The sequence below is a fragment of the Hemitrygon akajei genome, chromosome 4 (assembly GCF_048418815.1).
Source record: "Hemitrygon akajei chromosome 4, sHemAka1.3, whole genome shotgun sequence".
NCBI lineage: Eukaryota > Metazoa > Chordata > Chondrichthyes > Myliobatiformes > Dasyatidae > Hemitrygon > Hemitrygon akajei.
This window is the reverse complement of record NC_133127.1, coordinates 9,512,335-9,528,588: the sequence shown is the minus strand read 5'-3', so window position 1 is coordinate 9,528,588 and position 16,254 is coordinate 9,512,335. Positions and strand designations below refer to the sequence as shown.

The 16,254-nt window shown below is 48.7% G+C and overlaps 1 protein-coding gene across 1 annotated transcript in view; it reads right to left on the bottom strand.

Annotated features, from left to right (window-relative positions):
• Positions 1-16,254, bottom strand: part of LOC140726118 (dysferlin-like) — a 388,334-nt gene that overhangs the window by 198,976 nt on the left and 173,104 nt on the right. Inside the window, 4 exon segments of the mRNA XM_073042070.1 lie at positions 5,064-5,178; positions 5,711-5,877; positions 9,580-9,711; positions 12,156-12,311. Of these exon segments, the coding sequence (XP_072898171.1) occupies positions 5,064-5,178; positions 5,711-5,877; positions 9,580-9,711; positions 12,156-12,311 (570 nt within the window).

Here is a 16,254-nt window from a genome sequence, read left to right as displayed (position 1 = left end):
ATGGATCAGCCATCAGCAGATTCAATGGGCCTAATGCCTAATTCTGCTGCTATATCTTATGGTCTAAATCCTAGAAAGAGACTTCTCATCTGTTGGACAGAGAGGTGATGTTCACTGATTCCCTGTTGCCACACTGAGTATAGGGACAGGCTAGCTCTGGGGCATAGGAGAATGACCCCAAGGGAGTATAAACTCTTAAAAGGCATATATAAAGTGAATTGTTAAGAGTTTTAAATGCAGGAGTTTCTGCAGGTGCTGGAAATCCAGAGTAAATCCTGAAATGAATGCTAACATTGCACTTACCTTCCTCACCACTGATTCTACCTGCAAGTTAACCTTTAGGGCTTTCTGCACAAGTACTCCGAAGTCCCATTGCATTTCAAATCAATTCAGAAAATAGTCTGCACATATACTTCCAGGACCAAAGTGCATGACCGGGCATTTTCCAACATTGTAGTTCATTTTCCACTTTCTTGCCCTTTCTCCTAATCTGTCTTAAGTCCTTCTGCTGCCTTCCTGGTTCCTCAAAACTATCTGCCCCTCCACCAATCTTCATATCATCTGTGAACTTGGCAACAAAGCCATCTATTCCATCAACTAAATCATTGATCTACAGCATAAAAAGAAGTGGTCCCAAAACCAACCCCTGCGGAACACCACTAGTCACTGGCAGCCAACCAGAAAAGGATCCTTTTATTCCCACTCGCTGCCCCCTACCAAACAGCCAATGCTCTAACCATGTTAGTAACTTTCCTGTAACACCAGGGGCCCTTAACATGGTAAGCAGCCTCATGTGCGGGACCTTGTCAAAGGCCTTCTGAAAGTCCAAATATACAACATCCACTGAATCCCCTTTATCTATCCTACTTGTAATCTCTTCAAAGAATTACAAGGTTTGTTAGACAGGATTTTCCCTGAAGGATGCCAGAATCCAATGATTTTGAAAGATCATTACCAATGCCACCACAATCTCTACCGCTACCTCTTTCAGAACCCTGGGGTACAATTCATCTAGTCTGGGTCTTTCAGCTTTTTGAACACCTTCTCCCTTGTAATGGTAACTGCACTCACTTCTCTTCTCTCACACCCTTCAACACCTGGCACTCTGCTACTGTCTTCCACAGGGAAGACTGATGAAAAATATTCATTTAGTTCATCTGCCATCTCCTTGTCCTCAGTTTTTATTTCTCCGGCCTCATTTTCTAGTGGTCCTATATCCACTCTCATCTCTCTTTTATTTTTTACTATCCACTTTGATATTGTTTTCTAGTTTGTTTTCATATTTCATCTTTTCTCTCCTCATGATTCTTTTAGTTGTTCTCTGTAGGTTTTTAAAAGCTTCCCAATCCTCTACCTTCCTGCTAATTTTTGCTTTGTTGTATGCCCTCTCTTTTGCTTTTACATTTGCTTTCACTTCCCTTGTCAGCCACGGTTGTACTAATTTGCCATTTGAGTATTTCCTTGTTTTTGGAATACATCTATCCTGCACCTTCCTCAATTTTCCCAGAAACTCAACCCATTGCTGCTCTGCTGTCATCCCTGCCAGCATCTCCTTCCAATTCACTTTGGCCCACATCCTCTCATACCACTGTAATTTCCCTTACTAGACTGAAATACTGCTACATCACATTTTACTTTCTCCCTATCAAATTTCAATTTGAACTCAAAAATACAGTGATCACTGCCTCTGTGAAAGAAAAATAGTAAGACATTGTGACGAACGCTAAGGGGTTAATGACCTACTTCTAGTATGTAAATTCAAAGTCTCTAATCACTTATCTGCAACTAAGATACATTGTGTGACTGAAATGTGCTTTGTAGATGGGATGGGAAAGTAACTCTGTCTGTGCTTCCTTGTTCTAAGAATCATCATTTGTCTGATATACTGTTCCGAGAACTAACACTTAAGAAAATGTACAACCGCTCAAGGACATATGGTGCAGCTTTGCTATTCTAACGAGTTGTAGTTGAAGTTCCCTCCTTTTTCAGATTTAAGTGCTTCTTGTCACATACACCTGGGGTATAAATAAAAGTGTAATCCATTGTTGAGCAGAGTCTCAGAACTCTGCTTTAGGTGTCTGGGCTCTCCGTGATATCATGTAATAAAACCCTTTAGTCTGAAACAATTCTCTGACTCAGCCTGATCTATTCTGCCTGCTGCTCCTGAGATTTTATTTTCCACAACAGCCTCCTAAGGGTTCTTCTACCTTAAGCTCCCTAATCACCTCCGGTTCATTAAATAACACCCAATCCAGTATAACTGATCCCCTAGTCGGCTCCTCAACAAACTGCTCTAAAAAGCTATCTTGCAGGCATTCAACAAACTCACTCTCTTGAGATCCATTACCAAGCTGATTTTCCCAATTGACCTGCATGTTGAAATCTCCCATGACTATCATAACATTGCCCTTTTGACACGCCTTTTCTATTTCCTGGTGTAGTCTGTGGTCCACATTCCACATACCGTTAGGAGACCTGTATAAAACTGCCATTAGGGTCCTTTTGCCCTGGCAAATTCTTAACTCACAAGAATTCAACATCCTTCGATCCTATGTCACATCTTTCCACTGATTTGATGTTATTCTTTATCCTGTTCCTCCAATACAACGTGTAACAACGTTTAATGTTTCTTAATTGTACATATGATTTATTTGTGTTCTATCGCTGAGCAGCAGTGAACCATCTGATTGGCCTATCAGAGTTCTCTTTGAGAACTAGTTGACTTGATCAGCATTTCTGATCTGGCTATTTTTCACCATTGCACTTAATAAAAATTAAACCCTGAACATTCAGCTCCCAACTACAACCATCCTTCAGAAACGATTCAGTGATGGCCACAACATTATACCTGACAATCTGTAATCATGTAACAAGATCACCCACCTTATTTCTTATACTCTGTGCATTGAGATATTACACTTTGAGTGCTGTATTTGCTCTCCTTTTTGATTCTGCATCCCTAATGCCCTGATACTCACCCTGCTGGCTGCAATTGTGTCCTATCATCTGCCTGCCCTTCCTGACAGATAGCCTGCGTACTATCTTTGCTTTTTTTTAACCATCTATCTTAACCTGAGTCCCTTCAATCTGGTCTCAACCCCTGTTTAAACCCTCTCCAACAGCTGAGAAGTGGTTGATGGAGTTCAACCCAGTTAGGAGTGAGCTGGTTCATTTTGGCAGTTATCACATTAATGGTGAGACTCTTGGCAGTATGGAGGATCAGAGGGATCTTGGGGTCTGAGTCCATTGGCCTTCATCAATCATGCGTTTGAGTTTAAGAGCCGAGAGGTAATGTTGTAGCTATATAGGACCCTGGTCAGACCACACTTGGAGTACTGTGCTCGGTTCTGGTCACCTCACTATAGGAAGGATGTGGAAACCATAGAAAGGGTGCAGAGGAGATTTACAAGGATGTTGCCTGGATTGGGGAGCATGCCTTAGAAAAATAGGTTGAGTGAACTTGGCCTTTTCTCCTTGGAGCAACAGAGGATGAGAGGTGACCTGATAGAAGTGTATAAGATGATGAGAGGCATTGATTGTGTGGATAGTCAGAGGCTTTTTCCCTGGGCTGAAATGGCTAACACAAGAGGGCACAGTTTTAAGGTGCTTGGAAGTAGGTACAGAAGTAAGTTTTTTTCAGGCAGAGAGTAGTGAGTGCATGGAATGGCCAGTGGGGGAGTGGGGGAGGCGGAAACGACAGGGTCTTTTAAGAGACTCCTGGATGGATACATGGAGCTTGGAAAAATAGCCTATGGGTAAGCCTAGTAATTTCTAAGGTAGGGACATGTTCAGCACAACTTTGTGGACTGAAGGGCCTGTATTGTGCTGTAGGTTTTCTATGTTTCTAATGAGGGAGGTTCTCATTGAAACCTTTCGAATATTGAAAAGCCTAGGTAGAGTGGATGTGGAGAAGATGTTTACAGTCGTGAGAGAATCTAGGGCCAGACGTATAGCCTCAGAATAGAAGGACATTTCTCTGGAATGGAGATGAGAAGGAATTTGTTTAGGTCGGGGATGATGAATCTATGGAATTCATTGCCACAGACATCTTTTGAGATCAAATTACTGGGTATATTCACAGTTGAGGTTGATAGGCTCTTGGTTAGTCAGGGCATCAAAGGTTACGGGGAGAAAACATTAATGGGGTTAAGAGAGATAATACATCAACCATGATAGAATGGCAGAGCAGATTCAATGGGCCTATGGTGGGAGAGTCTAGGACCAGAGGGCACAACCTCAGAACAGAGGAACATCCATTTAGAATAAAGATGAGGAGCAATTTCTTCAAACAGATGGTGGTGAATCAATGGAATTCATTGCCACTGACGGCTATGGAGGTCAAGACATTAAGTATATTCAAAGCGGAGGTTGATAAGTATTTGATTAATCGGGGCATCAAAAGTTAAGGGAGAAGGCAGGAGAATGATGTTGAGAGGGATAATAAATCACCATGATGGAATGGTGGAGCAGACGCCATGGGTCAATGGTCTAATTCTGCTCCAATAGTTTATGGAACCATAGGAGCAGAGGAGGATGTTGAGGCCAGCATATTGACAGGTACATGCAGAAGAAAGATTCAGAGAGAGATAGGCCAAACACAGGCAAATGGGACTATCTCAGGTCTTGGCCAGCATGGACCAGTTAGGCAGAAGAGCCCGTTTCTGTGATGCATGACTCCCTCCATTCAATTTCGGCTGAGGCAGGGTGCCAAGTAGTGTGGTATCCAGGGGACTGTCCTTGCTACAATGTGCAGAGAAAACTGACCACCCAGAAACTCAACACAAGTGTCAGGTTGTGAGAGGCCTTGGGTGGAGAGACAACGTCTAATGGCCAGGGAGTGGAAGAGAGAGGAGACTTGCTGCTGAGCTGATCACACGAGGGATTGCCTGTAACGGAGGTGGTTCAGGGTTCTGAAGCAAGAGGGGAACAAATTAGAAAGGCTTTTCAAATTGGCTTCATGGATGACGGGTTGACTGTGAACACAAGGCTGGTGTCATGGCTGGACTCTCAGGGTGCGAGGGATGGGCAGTGACCAGGACTTTGGAATGGGTACCACAACTTACAATGTCCGTGTAGGTGTCAGTCATCTGAATCCACTGTCCCCCCGGTAACCGCATCTGGTTCTCAAACACCTCCTCGACAAAGTTCATGTGACCAGCATCAACATCGTACAGCAAACTGCGAACAAGAGAATCACTGGTGGATTAGAGAGCAGGACCCTAACCTCTCCCTCTCCCTCTCCCTCTCCCTCTCCCTCTCCCTCTCTCTCTCTCTCTCTCCTGTTTGCCAGCACCACCGCCACCCGACTCTGACTCTGATCCTGATCTTCCTGGGGATCCAGTCAATAGTCTCATAGCATCAGGGTAGAGGCTTAAAACCTTTCCTGTCCATGGGTCCTCCAGCAGCCCAATTAAAAGGTCTTTGGCCAGGTAATGGATACGATCAGGTTTGTGGGACGTGGGCCAGGCAGGATCAAATGGGACTAGAGTAGGTGGGCATCTCTGTTATCAAGGACTGGTTAGGCTCAGGAGCCTACTTGTCCAGGTCGATGGATCCGAACAGTTTTGAGGGATGTGAGTCGTTGGGAGCAAACGGGACTAGAGAAGGCGGGAATCTTTGTCAGCATTGACCAGCAACTGGCTTCCATGCTGAATTACTCAAATACGATGAACGTTCTCCGTGTTGTAACTCCAGAATATGGGATACTCACGTTTTCTCAGGGCTAATGACCCAGTCCCCAGCCCAAGCCCAGCCCAGCGAAGGTCGGAAGGATTCCTTGGGCAGCTTGATCTTTCCAGTGACGTCCGTGTACTTGGGGTAAGTGAGGCCCGTGGTGCCCCAGTTTCCCACCAGGGCCAGCTTCGTCTGATTCTCGTACTGTACAAGAGACATGCCTGAGTTAGCCTGTGTCTGATCAACGGGGAAATAAACCAAACTAGATCATTAGACCATTCAGCCCATCGAGTCTGTTCCCCCATTCCATCACGGCTGGTTTTCTTTCTCCCACCTTCCCCCTGCAACCCTTACCCCCTTTGTCAATGAAGAACTGATTATTTCTTATTTAAATATACGCAATGACTTGGCCTCCATAGCTGTCGGTGGCAATGAATTCCACTAATTCACCACCTTCTAGATAAAGGAATTCCTTCTCATCTGTGTGCTAAATAGAAGTCCCTCTATTATGAGGTTGCACCTTCTGATCCTCTATTGGAAACATCCTCTCCACATCCGCTCTGTTGAGGCCTTTCAATATTTGATAGGTTTCAATTAGGTCACCACTCATTCTTGTAAACTCCAGTGAGTACAGGCCCAGAGTCATCAAATTCTCCCTATATGTTAGCTCTTTCATTCCCAAAATCATTCTTGTGGATCTCCTCTGGACCCTCTCCAATCCCAACACAACCCTTCTTAGATACGGGCCCCAAAACTGCTCACAACACCCCAAAAATAAATGTATTTTCATTGTCTTACTGCTGTCACAACAACAAATTCCATGATATGTGTCAAGTGATAGACCTGGTTTTGATTTATCGGTTGAAAATTCCCATATCTAAAGAAATTCCTCCTTATCTAAGGGATGTCCCTCTGTTTTGAGGCTTTACCCGCTGGTTCTAGACTCCCCCACTATTGGAAACATCCTCTCCACATTCACTCCGCAAAGGTCTTTGAATGACCATAGAAGCTCAGGTAATTTTGACGTGTTACGAAACAATCTAACAAACTTCCACAGGTATACTGCGGAAAGTATCCTTACTGGTTGTATCACGTCACGGTAGGGCATTTCCAACACAAGGGCATGCATAGGGCATTGCCGGGGGAGGGATGAGGCAAAGAGCTAGGAAGTTGATTGGTGAAAGAGACAGAAGGCCATGGAAGAAAGAAGAAAGGGGGAGGGGAGGAGCACCAGAGGGAGGCGATGGGCGGGCAAGGAGATAACATGAGAGAGGGACAAGAGGATGGGAATTGGTGAAGAGGGGACGGACACATTGCTGTAAATTTGGGAAATGGTGAAGGGGGGTGGTTTTAAAGGAGCTGATTCTGATTTATGTTTCATTGAAAATTTCTGTGTATTGTCCATGCCTACATGGCTGTGATGTCATTACAAGCAACTCTTTCACCGTACTGGTTCCTCACTGTACTTGTGCACATCACAGAAAACTTCACTTGACCTTCACCAGCACTAAGGCAAGGCCACCTCTCAGTGGGCAAGGCCACATCTCAGTGGGCAAGGCCACATCTCAGTGGGCAAGGCCACCACTCAGTGGGCAATGCCACCTCTCAGTGGGCAAGGCCACCTCTCAGTGGGTAAGGCCACATCTCAGTGGGCAAGGCCACCACTCAGTGGGCAATGCCACCTCTCAGTGGGCAAGGCCACCTCTCAGTGGGTAAGGCCACATCTCAGTGGGCAAGGCCACCACTCAGTGGGCAATGCCACCTCTCAGTGGGCAAGGCCACCTCTCAGTGGGTAAGGCCACATCTCAGTGGGCAAGGCCACATCTCAGTGGGCAAGGCCACCACTCAGTGGGCAAGGCCACCACTCAGTGGGCAAGGCCACCTCTCAGTGGGTAAGGCCACCTCTCAGTGGGCAAGGCCACATCTCAGTGGGCAAGGCCACATCTCAGTGGGCAAGGCCACCTCTCAGTGGGCAAGGCCACCACTCAGTGGGCAATGCCACCTCTCAGTGGGCAAGGCCACATCTCAGTGGGCAAGGCCACATCTCAGTGGGCAAGGCCACCACTCAGTGGGCAATGCCACCTCTCAGTGGGCAAGGCCACCTCTCAGTGGGTAAGGCCACATCTCAGTGGGCAAGGCCACCTCTCAGTGGGCAAGGCCACATCTCAGTGGGTAAGGCCACATCTCAGTGGGCAAGGCCACCTCTCAGTGGGCAAGGCCACCTCTCAGTGGGTAAGGCCACATCTCAGTGGGCAAGGCCACATCTCAGTGGGCAAGACCACCTCTCAGTGGGTAAGACCACCTCTCAGTGGGTAAGCCACATCTCAGTGGGCAAGGCCACCTCTCAGTGGGTAAGACCACTTCTCAGTGGGTAAGGCCACATCTCAGTGGGTAAGGCCACCTCTCAGTGGGTAAGGCCACATCTCAGTGGGCAAGGCCACCACTCAGTGGGCAAGGCCACCTCTCAGTGGGCAAGGCCACATCTCAGTGGGCAAGACCACCTCTCAGTGGGTAAGACCACCTCTCAGTGGGTAAGCCACATCTCAGTGGGCAAGGCCACATCTCAGTGGGCAAGGCCACCTCTCAGTGGGCAAGGCCACATCTCAGTGGGCAAGGCCACCTCTCAGTGGGCATGGTCACGTAGTGGTTAACCTAACGCTGTGCAGCACCAGTGAACCTGGTTCAATTCCCACCGCTGTCTGTAAAGAGTCTGTACGTTTTCCCTGTGACTGCTTGGGTTTCCTCCAGGTGCTCTGGTTCCTCTGGCAGTCCAAGGACATACAGCTCAAAGTTCAAAGTAATTTTGATTATCAAAGTACATCTATGTCACCATATACAATCCTGAGGGCCATTTTCTTGTGGGCATTCTCAATAACTCTATAGAATAATAACCATAACACCCATGTGTTATAGATGGTAAGACACCCATCTATGGTGTTCAACCAGAATGCAGAAGACAACAAACTGTGCAATTACAAAAGGAAGAAATAATGATAAACAAATAAGCAATAAATATCGAGACAATGAAATGAAGAGTCCTTGAAAGAGAGTCCATTGGTTGTGGGAACATTTCAATGATGGAGCAAGTGAAGTTGAGTGAAGTTATCCCTTTGGTTTAAGAGGCTGATGGCTGAGGGATAATAGCTAGTTGGTCCCACAGGTATTATTGAGAATCTCAGGCTTGATGGGCTGGAGGGTGTGTTACCATGCTGTATCTCAGCAAGGAACACAGATGAGCAGATCAGGATGTGGGTGCTACAGGTCACAGGCCCGCTGGAGATGATTTTATGTCTTTGCACTGGACTTCTGCCTCAATACAACAAATTACACATTACGATTAACCTAATTCTGATTCCGATTCCAGAGTACAGGATTGGCTCCTGGCCTCCACAGATTCATGAGAACATTGGAGCAACCCTTGGCCACTCGACCCCTCAAGCGTACCCCAACCTTCAATAAATTACCCATTATAGAGCAGCATCTTGGAGAATGAAGGCAAGGAGCTGAGAGATTTTCTAATCTGCTGAGGACTCCAGCATGCCCTATCTTTTTAACTCAGGTTTTTCAGCATCTGCAGTGTTCTGCACTTATCACTTGATTTGTTGGGTGGAACGGTAGCGTGATGGTTAGCCCGTTAATTTACAGTGCCAGCTACCAGGGGTCAGTTCCCACCGCTGTCTGTAATGAGTTTCTACATTCACCCTGTGACCACGTGGGTTTTCCTCCTGGTGCTCCAGTTTCCTCCCACAGTCCAAAGACATACGGGTTAGTAGGTTAATTGGTCACACGAGTGTAATTGGGCCCTACGGGCTCATTAGACCAGAAGGACCTGTCACCGTGCTGTGTCTCCAAATTAATATTAAATTACATCATCCCCATTGGCCTTCCCAGGTCAGTGGGACTCACAGTTTCAGCGAAGACGGACAGCTTGCCCTCGGTGAACTGCTTGAATTCCTTGTTGTCAGTGGCCATTCCAAACCAGATCCTCACTCGCACCTGGGCCGGGATCTTGCCAATCTTCGAATCGCCTCGTGGGTACTGGGGACAAAGAAGAGCACGGGCGTGGGTTCTTAACTCAGCGTGTCAGGAAACACGTAATGCAAAGCACTCCCGATAGACATGCAACCCCGTGGACGCTCCCCCCAAATGGAAGCATCTCCCATGTTTCCCTCCCCACCCCCCTCCATTTGTGACATTCATTGTGAACATCGTATATGAAGAGTCCAAAGCACTGTTGAGGATCCCTACCGCCCATCCCATAATCTCTTTGGCCCTCTACTGTCAGGAAGGAGGTACAGGAGCATCAGAACCAGGACTGTCAGACTGGGTAACAGCTTCTTCCCTCAGGCTGTGAGACTAATGAATATCCTGCCACCACCGAGGTCTCATTCCTAAAACAACGAGCTGTTTACCTGTGCTACACGCTACGTGCATTTTGAATTACATTTTATTCACTTATCTGTGGTAATATTTTGGTTTATGTGCTGTGATATACCATAAGTTTTGTGGGTGCAGAGTGGTCTGGAGGAACATAGTTTCATTTGGTTATATATATATATATATATATATATATATATATACACACATACGCATACACTGTCAACTTGTACTTTAATGGATGGCTTTGTCCTGGACTTTCCATCCCACAGAAGTGCCTCTTGCTGGACACAATTTCCTGTGCTTGGCCTCAATCCTTCCGAACTCGTCCCCTCCACACATCTAATCTCAATTACCTCCATTCAATCCATAACCCTCCAAACACAAAACCTCCACCCACTTGATCCCAATTTCCACCCAGATCCCACAAAGCCCCAAACTCCCCCCCCCCCCACCACGGTCCCAGTTTCCTCCATTCAATCCATATCCCTCCAAACCCCAGAACTGTCCCAAGTTCTTCTTAAATGCCACTATTGTACCTTCCTCAGCAACTTCCTCTGGCAGCTCGTTCCATACACTGACCATTCTCTGTGTGAAAAAGTTGCCCCTCCAGTTCTTTTTATACCTTCCTTCCTCTCACCTTGAACCTATGCCTCCTGCTTGGGAAACAAAGGATTTCCAGCATCTCGTGTGTTTATGATTTACTGTTCCACTACGAAGTCTCTTCAAGGGATCTTCTCTTTGACGGAAGTTCTGTGCGACCCTCTCTCACTACCCCCACTCTCTGGTCTCTGCTGTCCTCCGATTCTTCGACCATGTGCTCACCCAGACTCACTATGTGTCCAGCCTGAATTCCTTCCTCCTTTCTCCACTTTCTCATTCTTTCCCCTTCCTTTCGTCCCACTGAAGGGCCTCAGTTCGAAACATCTGCTGCTCATTTCCCTCCATAGATGCTGCCTGACCCATTGAGTTCCTCTGGCATTTTACATGTGCTACTCTGGATTTCCACCATCTGCAGAATCTCTTGTGTTTAAGGTTATTACCATCGACTTTATATGTCTCTCAATAGGTGCTATACCCCTCTGAGGTCACCTCGCTCTGCTACACTCTAGGCAATAAAGACTTAACCTCTCCCTTATTGCTCAGGCATTCCGGGCCTGCAACAGAGAATTGGTGAACATCACCTCTCTGCCCAAAAAAACCATATTCCAAAGCTCAAAGAGTTCAAAGTTATAAGTAAGTTAATTATCAAAGTACATGATACTGTACAAAAGTCTTAGGCACACACACATGTACATACATATACATATATATATATAGCTAGGGTGCTTAAGACTTTTGCACAGTACTGTAGTAATTTTATGTATTGCATTGTACTGCTGCAAAAAAAAAATAAATTCCATGGCATCTGTGAGTGATGATAAGCCAATTTTGATCTGGGTCTCTATTGTGGATTGAGAGTGGGAAGAGGGCAGGGAGAGGGGAATCATGGTTGGGAAAAGGTGAAGGGAGAGGGGAGGGAGAGGGAAGCACAAGAGAGATGTTCTGTGATGATCAATAAACCACTGGTTTGGAATCAGATGACCTTGCCTGGTGTCTCACTTCCTGCCCTGGCTCTCCTTCTCTGCCACCTGTCTCACACCCCTCCTGCGGCGCTCCACCCTCACCATTTCCAACTTCCTCTGCTCCTGCCAGATTTACAAACTCGCTCTCCACTCCACGTTGACAAATACAGTACTGTGCAAAAGTCTTAGGCACCCTAGCTAAATATATATTCACCCAGGACCTTCGCACAGTGGTGTCTACGACCGTGTACCACCCTGAGGATCCAGCTCTGGTCTTGTCCACAAGATCTCACACTTCTCTGCTTTGATACAAGTATGTGAGTGATCACAGTTTCCTCCTAGCCATCTGCCCTTCCACTCTCCATCTCCTCCTCTCTGTGGACCCAGAGAACATTTCCAACATCTGCTCTCCCAAAGTCGGGATTTCCAGCTTGCTTTCCCCACCACCCACCGTGGTCCCTGTGGTGGGGTCACGGACTGCCCCCAGTGAGGAGCGGTGCTGTCCGTGTTCCACGCGGAGACCCGGCAGTGGGAGCTCACCTTCATGTAGATGGTCTGAAGGGCACCGCAGTGCCTCCCATGGCAGACTGGGCTTCTCCTGGAGTACAGCACCTCGTGGGCCGGGATGCGGTGGTAGGCGATTCGCCGGTCTCCTTGGAGCATCCAGATGATAATGTCCGGCAGGCTGTTCTGCGGCTGTAACGGAGATGAGGGTCAGTTCCCCACACGCCAGCTTATGAACAAACACACCAGGGGCAGGTGAGAGGCGGGAGGGCTGGGAAGCTGGAAGGCAAGTGGCTTGGTAGCCTAACGGTTAGAAAACTACTGCAGTCCATGGGCTGGAGGGCTGTGTGTGTGTTTGAGTGAGTGTGAGACAGAGTGCGTGTGTGTGTGTGTGAGTGAGTGTGAGACAGAGTGCGTGTGTGTGTGTGTGAGTGAGTGTGAGACAGAGTGCGTGTGTGTGTGTGTGAGTGAGTGTGAGACAGAGTGCGTGTGTGTGTGTGTGAGTGAGTGTGTGAGTGTGTGTGAGTGAGTGTGTGTGTGAGAGAGAGAGTGTCTGTGTGAGTGAGTGTGTGAGTGTGCATGAGAAAGAGTGTGTGAGTGCATGTGTGAGAGAGAGCCAGTGTGTCTGCGAGTGTGAATGTGTTAGTGAGTGTGTGAGTGAGTGTGCATGTGTCAGTGAATAAGTGTGTGTGAGTGTGAGAGAGAGAGTGAGTGTGTGAGTGGGTGTGTGTGTGTCAGTGAATGAGTGTTTGAATGCATGAGAGAGTGTGTGAGTGTGTGTCTGTGTGTGCGTGTAAGTGTGTGTGCACGTGTGTGTGCGCGTGAGAGTGTGTGTGTGTGTGTGAATGTGTGTGAGAGTGTGTGTGTGGGTGTGTGTGTGTGAGTGGGTGTGTGTGAGCATGTGTGTGTGGGTGTGTGTGTGTGTGTGTGTGTGTGTGCGCGTGAGAGTGTGTGTGTGTGTGTGAATGTGTGTGTGTGAGTGGGTGTGTGTGAGCGTGGGAGTGTGTGACTGTGTGTGTGCATGTGTGTGAGTGTGTATATGTGTGTGAGTGTATGTGTGAGTGCGTGTGTGTGTGTGAGAGTGTGTGTGAGTGTGTGTGTGAGTGTGAGTGTGTGTGAGAGTGTGTGTGAGTGTGTGTGTGAGTGTGAGTGTGTGTGTGAGTGTGTGAATGTGCATGAGAAAGAGTGTGTGTGTGTGGGGGGGTGGGTGCGGTTGGTGGGAGGGAAAGAGGCTTCTTGTTGCTGCTTGTGTTGTTCTGCTGAACAGAGTACTCTGTAGACCTGTTGCACTTGTGGGCTGCCCCCAGCACATCCTTAGGCTCTGTAGGTTGTTAACACATTTCTCTGTATGTTTCAAAGTACTTGTGATAAATAAAATTGAATCTGAATCTTGCAGTGCCAGCAACCCAGATTCAATTCCCACTGCTGTCTGTAACGAGTCTGTACATTCTCCCCGTCAGCGATTGGGTTTCCTCCCACAGTCCGACGACGTACGCATTAGTAAACTGTAGGCATGCAATGATGCCCCTGGAAACATGGCGACACTTGTGATTCATTTCACCAGATGTTTTGATGTACATTTGACAAAGAAAGATAATTTTAAAGATTATTATCTTTAGGTGGTGGGGAGGGGAGAGTGACAGATGTGGTGCATAACTGGGTCATTTAGTTTTTATTCTATTCTTATCCTCGGCACCCACTCCCGTTGTTACACCAGGAGAGCAATGAGACCTCTGGGGAATGTTGTATCATCCCCACAAATGCCCATCGAGTTTCAGTATTCAAGGATCAATAAAACTCATGGAGTGGGTGTTCAACAGGTATGAACGTGAGGAGCCCGACACTGTGTGTACTACGTAATGTCCCCACCACGGAAGTGTGTGATGGGACGGTGTAGAGGGAGTTTCACTCTGTGTCTGACCCCAGGAGTGTGTGATGGGACGGTGTGGAGGGAGTTTTACTCTGTGTCTGACCCCGGGAGTGTGTGATGGGACGGTGTGGAGGGAGCTTCACTCTGTGTCTGACCCCGGGAGTGTGTGATGGGACGGTGTAGAGGGAGCTTCACCGTGTCTGACCCCGGGAGTATGTGATGGGACAGTGTGGAGGGAGATTCACTCTGTGTCTGACCCTGGGAGTGTGTGATGGGACAGTGTGGAGGGAGCTTCACTCTGTGTCTGACCCCGGGAGTGTGTGATGGGACGGTGTGGAGGGAGTTTTACTCTGTGTCTGACCCCGGGAGTGTGTGATGGGACGGAGTGGAGGGAGCTTCACTCTGTGTCTGACCCCGGGAGTGTGTGATGGGACGGTGTAGAGGGAGCTTCACTGTGTCTGACCCCGGGAGTATGTGATGGGACAGTGTGGAGGGAGATTCACTCTGTGTCTGACCCTGGGAGTGTGTGATGGGACAGTGTGGAGGGAGCTTCACTCTGTGTCTGACCCCGGGAGTGTGTGATGGGACAGTGTGGAGGGAGCTTCACTCTGTGTCTGACCCCAGAAGTGCGTGATGAAATGGTGTAGAGGGAGTTTCACTCTGTGTCTGACCCCGGGAGTGTGTGATGGGACAGTGTGGAGGGAGCTTCACTCTGTGTCTGATCCCGGGAGTGTGTGATGGGACGGTGTAGAGGGAGTTTCACTCTGTGTCTGACCCCGGGAGTGTGTGATGGGACGGTGTGGAGGGAGCTTCACTCTGTGTCTGACCCCGGGAGTGGGTGATGGGACAGTGTGGAGGGAGATTCACTCTGTGTCTGACCCCGGGAGTGTGTGATGGGACAGTGTAGAGGGAGCTTCACTCTGTGTCTGACCCCGGGAGTGTGTGATGGGACAGTGTGGAGGGAGCTTCACTCTGTGTCTGACCCCAGAAGTGCGTGATGAAATGGTGTAGAGGGAGCTTCACTCTGGGTCTGATCCCAGGAGTGTGTGATGGGACAGTGTGGAGGGAGCTTCACTCTGTGTCTGATCCCGGGGGTGTGTGATGGGACGGTGTAGAGGGAGTTTCACTCTGTGTCTGACCCCGGGAGTGTGTGATGGGACGGTGTGGAGGGAGCTTCACTCTGTGTCTGACCCCGGGAGTGGGTGATGGGACAGTGTGGAGGGAGATTCACTCTGTGTCTGACCCCGGGAGTGTGTGATGGGACAGTGTAGAGGGAGCTTCACTCTGTGTCTGACCCCGGGTGTGTGTGATGGGACAGTGTAGAGGGAGCTTCACTCTGTGTCTGACCCCGGGAGTATGTGATGGGACAGTGTAGAGGGAGCTTCACTCTGTGTCTGACCCCGGGAGTGTGTGATGGGACAGTGTAGAGGGAGCTTCACTCTGTCTCTGACCCCGGGAGTGTGTGATGGGACAGTGTGGAGGGAGATTCACTCTGTGTCTGACCGTGGGAGTGTGTGATGGGACGGTGTAGAGGGAGTTTCACTCTGCGTCTGACCGTGGGAGTGTGTGATGGGACAGTGTGGAGGGAGCTTCACTTTGTATCTGACCCTGGGAGTGTGTGATGGGACGGTGTAGAGGGAGCTTCACTCTGTGTCTGATCCCAGGAGTGTGTGATGGGACAGTGTGGAGGGAGCTTCACTCTGTGTCTGATCCCGGGAGTGTGTGATGGGACGGTGTAGAGGGAGTTTCACTCTGTGTCTGACCCCGGGAGTGTGTGATGGGACGGTGTGGAGGGAGCTTCACTCTGTGTCTGACCCCGGGAGTGTGTGATGGGACAGTGTGGAGGGAGATTCACTCTGTGTCTGACCCCGGGAGTGTGTGATGGGACAGTGTAGAGGGAGCTTCACTCTGTGTCTGACCCCGGGTGTGTGTGATGGGACAGTGTAGAGGGAGCTTCACTCTGTGTCTGACCCCGGGAGTGTGTGATGGGACAGTGTAGAGGGAGCTTCACTCTGTGTCTGACCCCGGGTGTGTGTGATGGGACAGTGTAGAGGGAGCTTCACTCTGTGTCTGACCCCGGGAGTGTGTGATGGGACGGTGTAGAGGGAGCTTCACTCTGTGTCTGACCCCGGGAGTGTGTGATGGGACGGTGTAGAGGGAGCTTCACTCTGTGTCTGACCCCGGGAGTGTGTGATGGGACAGTGTAGACGGAGCTTCACTCTGTGTCTGACCCCGGGAGTGTGTGATGGGACAGTGTGGAGGGAG